This window comes from Mandrillus leucophaeus, unplaced genomic scaffold (assembly GCF_000951045.1).
Source record: "Mandrillus leucophaeus isolate KB7577 unplaced genomic scaffold, Mleu.le_1.0 Scaffold260, whole genome shotgun sequence".
Classification (NCBI taxonomy): domain Eukaryota; kingdom Metazoa; phylum Chordata; class Mammalia; order Primates; family Cercopithecidae; genus Mandrillus; species Mandrillus leucophaeus.
Window position 1 is genome coordinate 2,663,375 of NW_012102699.1, and position 4,982 is coordinate 2,668,356.

Below are 4,982 nucleotides of genomic sequence, written 5' to 3' on the forward strand. Positions count from 1 at the left end.
CCTCCCAAAGTGCTGGGATTATAGGCATGAGCCACCATGCCTGGCCCAACAGAGTCATTTTTATAAAGGAAAACCCCCATTCCTCTACCCACAAACTTTTGTGTTTTACATACCAAGTGAGTTAGAGGAATTAGGCATTTCTTTGCTTGAGTTTATTCACTGTTAATCTTCCAAATGTGTCACCTTGAGAAGCTAAGGAGAGGCTGAGTCTCAGGCACCTGAAATGCGGTTGCTGGTCAGTAAGCCCCACCAATTTATTGACAACCAGAGGAAAAGGTGCCATGGTCTCCTTTTCTAAACTTGAGTTTCATAAAGACAAGAAACCCATTCATTGCTTCAAAAGCAAGTATTTCCTCACAGTGATCCTGTTTGTATTGAAGAGAGCCTACTTAAGACATTGATGGTGACACTGATGCTGACAGCAATGACAAGAATGCCTGCTGGGGCAATGACAAGATGGAGATGTGTGGAAAAGGACTCAGCTATTTCAACTCTTTAGGTGACAAAGGAAGAGGACATACCCAAGCTGCATCCCAGACATCCTTCTTCACAAGGGACACATTCTTCATAGTCTGGGTCTTGGACTTCACCTACACAGAAAGAGAAGTGAAAAACACAACTCATTTCCATTGAGTGGAGACACATGAATTGCTATAAAAATATGTTCTTGTGTAGCTTCTTTTAAAGTAAATCATAGAGCAATTATGAAGCCCAAAACCATCCTTGAGGATATATGTGGTTTCTACTTTTTAATCTCCTTCTATTAATTGAATAGATTAAATCAGCTTGATTGGGTACAAAGAGAACCAGGTTGGACCATATGCCATGCAGCTAGTTTTGAAGTCAAGCTTGGTGATTTTATTTATTAAAGAAACCAGTTTTGCTTCTGGGAAAATGGAATTGGGTATGTAAATGAACAGGTTCCCTTCCTCTTTTTATCTGTCCTACTAAACACTTTTTAAAAAGTTTAAAATCTTTTACTACACTCATAAACATTAAGGAGAGACAGAATTGAGTGTCTTAATTATTCTAAAAATGTCTTGGAGCTCTCTTCAGCACCAGACCAGGCATAATTCTCATACAGAGCAGAGCAATAACAGTCCGTGGCATTCTTACATAGAAGAGAACCGAAACTATAAGTGTTGTTTTTTAATTTCCTTCTTCCCATAAAAGATAAGAAATTGGGCAATAACAATAACACATACGATTCACAGACCATTTTGATATTTTCAAGTAGTTTTAGGCTGATCCTCACTGGCTTCTCAAAGCCACTCTGTCTTGATGCTCTGCTCTTCCTTTGACAGATGAAGACAACAAGGCATGGGCAAGTTAGGTGAGTTTTGCCCAGGGTCTCGTGTCTAGTAATTGGGAAGGAGAAAACTATTGACCCAGACTTTTGGATTCTAACCTTATTTTCTCTCCCCTATATCCTGTCCACAATCCCCCCACCTGCCAAGATCATTTTCTTTTCTTTTTTCTTTGTTTTTGAGATGGAGTCTTGCTCTGTCTCCCAGGTTGGAGTGCAGTGGCACCATCTCGGATCACTGCAAGCTCTGCCTTCTGGGTTCAAGCCATTCTCCTGCCTCAACCTCCTGTGAAGCTGGGATTATAGGCATGCAACACCACGCCCGGCTAATTTTTGTATGTTTAGTAGAGACAGAGTTTCACCATGTTCCCCAGGCTGGTCTCGAACTCCTGGCCTCAAGTGATCCACCTGCCTTGGCCTCCCAAAGTGCTGGGATTAAAGCACGAGCCACTGCACCTGGCCAATTTTCTATACACTTAGGTGCATTCCTACGATCTTGGATTATGTCTGGGGAAACCCAGAGAAAGGGTGTGTGAATAGAGAGAGAGAAAGTAACTTCTCTCCCCACTTGGGTATGGAGTCACCCAAAATCATCCCAAGTGCCGACACGCAAGCCAGGAAGGCAATTCAAGTCTCCAGGACATCCAGGGTGCAGACCCTCCTCCCGTGTTCTGGTGCTGGGCAAGGGCCCAGGAGCAGGCTTACCTTGTCCACACTCCAACTTCTGGCACGTGTGGTTGGTGGGCGCTATGAAGTAGCCCCTTGTGCATCTTGTGCAGATGTGCATGTTGTGGCAAAGCTCACAGTTGTCTGGGCAGGGCAGGCAGGTATTCCCTTCAGTGGCATAGTGGCCCTCTGGGCAGCTCTCTCGACACTCTCCCTGGTATAGGAAGTACTCTCGGCCATAGTTGTCTGATCAGTTACAGGGGCAACGAGAAGAGGGATAATGTACCGAGTTAGCCATGAAGCTATTATAATGTAAGATATTATATTTAAAAAAGATGCAACTGAGTGCTTTCGTTCCTAGGGACTGAGGGGTATAAAGATGGATTTAATGAAAAGTGCAATAACTATATCCTTGTAGTTGAAAAGTTTTCCTTGCAGGGAATTATTTTCCAATATTTTATATATTTCACTGAATAGCGACTACTATCTGGGATATCATTGCAAAACCATGCTCTGTGAATAACTACAATTCAAAATGTGTTTAACTTTCCCAAGGGCTCCTTTGGTATCTGTGAAATCTCTCAGACTTCGGGGGGGGGCTATAGAGATCCCATGAGAATAAACACATGCTTAATGATCGACACGTTTTATGAAAGTGCAATCTTTTAAAATGATTTTGAATTGGTATCGATCACATGCTTGCATTAACCATCTAAGGTCTGAATTTCCGCAGAGCTGCCAATGCCCATAATGATGGGCTTATTGAAGCACTAGACCAAGCACACTTCTTTGACTCTTTTACGTGCATTCCTGAAGGTTCCTGACTTCTGTCAACATTGGATTCTATAAGGAAAGAACTGGCAGTGCCCACAGCATAAAAGACCATGGGAATTTATTCCTGGTGGGAATGGAAAAGTCTAACTAGTTACAAAGCATCACAATTAGTTACAAAGGATTCTAATCAGTTACAAGTACAAAAACAACAATTAGGTGAATACTGACGCATCTAGAGGTTTCCTACTCCCACCCTCTTGGAGTTTTTGTGCTGAGTGTGCTCGGGGTATCTATCTTCTCTGAATCAGATTTCCCATATGTCCCTGCCTCTGAAGAGCAGCCGATCTGTGTTACTCAGAATAACCAGGGTCTAGGGTTCATTCATCATGTGATCTACCACATGGATATCCAAAATCATTGACCTTCAAGATGCAAGGCTGCTGAATTTGTGGATAAAGATAACACTAAACCCATGTTGCAAGTGTGGAAACTGAAAGTCAGTCTAATGTTAAATTGACTCACATGAAATTGCCAACATTTGACTATTTTTTACCTGTGAGCATGGCACTTTCACATCATTTATCATAATATTTCTTATTTATGCAAAGCCATAGTTGAAATGCGTTTTTTTTTTTTTTTTTGAGACAGGGTCTCACTCTGTTGCCCAGGCTGGAGTGCAGTGGCATGATCTCAGCTTACTGCAACCTCTTCCTCCTGGGCCCAAGTGATCCTCCCACCTCAGTCTTTCAAGTAGCTAGAACTACAGGTGCATGCCACCATGCCCAACTATTTTTTTTTTTTTTGTATGTTTTGTAGAGAGAGGGTTTCATCATGTTGCCCAGGCAGGTCTTGAACTCTTGCACTCAAGTGATCTACCTGGCTTGGCCTCCCAAAGTTCTAGATGTGAGCCACCATGCCTGGCCTGAAATGCAATTTTTAAAACATGCTTTTGGATTATGGGCTCTCAGGCTACCTTTTTTGCTGATTATGATTTTATACCTGAAGGCTACCAGTTCCCATAGGACCAAGAAAATAAAAACGGCTTCCACAGAGGTGGTGGAGGAAAATATTCTGCTGTTTCTAAATTAGACATAGAAGAGATTATCCTCTAAGGAAAGAAGAGGGTTTGGAAGGACTAATGTGCATTTGGTGATTCTATAGCTATTGATCAACATTGTGGAGCACAAAACTCTGATCTGGTGGAACCTGAAATCTCTAGAGACCACAAGAAGGTCATCCTTCCAAGTTATGTTCTCAGTCACTTTATGAAACCATAGCCAATGCCATTTCCATCCACCATGACTCATTCAGAAAAAAAATCTTTTTTTCAGAGCTCCCCAATTTCTCTGGGGTAGGTAGGAAGATTTGAGGGAAAGCAGTGAGGAAATCTACCTCTTTTGCATCCCCTACGCCTTCACATGACATCAACTCAGGACCCAGATGCTTAGGGGGACTCTAAGGCTCTAAATATGTATTTGTGGAATGACTGAATGGAGTTAATTCATATTTGGCAATATTCAATTTTTCCCCCATATCCAACTGGATCATCAATCTTGAAAATTAGCAACAATGGGCCCAGATTTAGAAGGAAGTGTTCTTCAATCCCGTTTTTATTGTTTAGACATGGCTTTATTGAGGGGCCTCTTCAGGTGTTATAATTTGGGTTTAAAGAACAGAGATTTGAGGGGGTCTGAGTGTTTAAAATACATAGACCTGCAAAGGGAGGTCACTTAGATGCCTTGGTCATGACCAGCTTTTCCCACAGGTTTGGTCCAGGACTATGTCAAGATTTGGTCAGATTTTGAGTAGCCCTGATCAATTAGTTATGGATGATAATTTAAATACCATGCATAAATTTTTGACTACTCGCCCAGGGTCTTCAACTTCAAATTATTACAGTAGTATGTAGACGAAGCTATTTCCAGTGGTAGAAGGGCTGACACTTTTGTTAGGCACCAAAAATTTTCCTGGGACAAGAGTTCAAATGGGATAATAGGGGACAAGAGTTTGGACTGGCTTTTGTTTATTCTGGAGAGTGATTCACTTTTACCAGAGCATTTCTTGACAGCTGATTCTGTTAGGTGAGAAGGTGGACCAGCATGAAGATATTGGATGTCCGTAGGAGAAAAGGAAGGGTGAGGGTTGAAGGCATGAGGTGAAAAGGACTGCTGGAAAGGATAAAAGAAAGGTGCAGGGATTCTGAAAATAAACTTGATGAAGTTGACTACCACATTTT

General features: G+C 41.9%; 1 protein-coding gene across 1 annotated transcript in view; it reads right to left on the minus strand.

The window, feature by feature from the left end:
* Positions 1 to 4,982, minus strand: part of PCSK5 (proprotein convertase subtilisin/kexin type 5) — a 485,048-nt gene that overhangs the window by 120,997 nt on the left and 359,069 nt on the right. The window contains exons 24-25 of the mRNA XM_011984097.1: positions 2,012 to 2,218; positions 522 to 590 (exon numbers count right to left, since the gene is read on the minus strand). Coding sequence (XP_011839487.1) covers positions 522 to 590; positions 2,012 to 2,218 — 276 coding nt within the window. The remainder of the gene's footprint in view (positions 1 to 521; positions 591 to 2,011; positions 2,219 to 4,982) is intronic.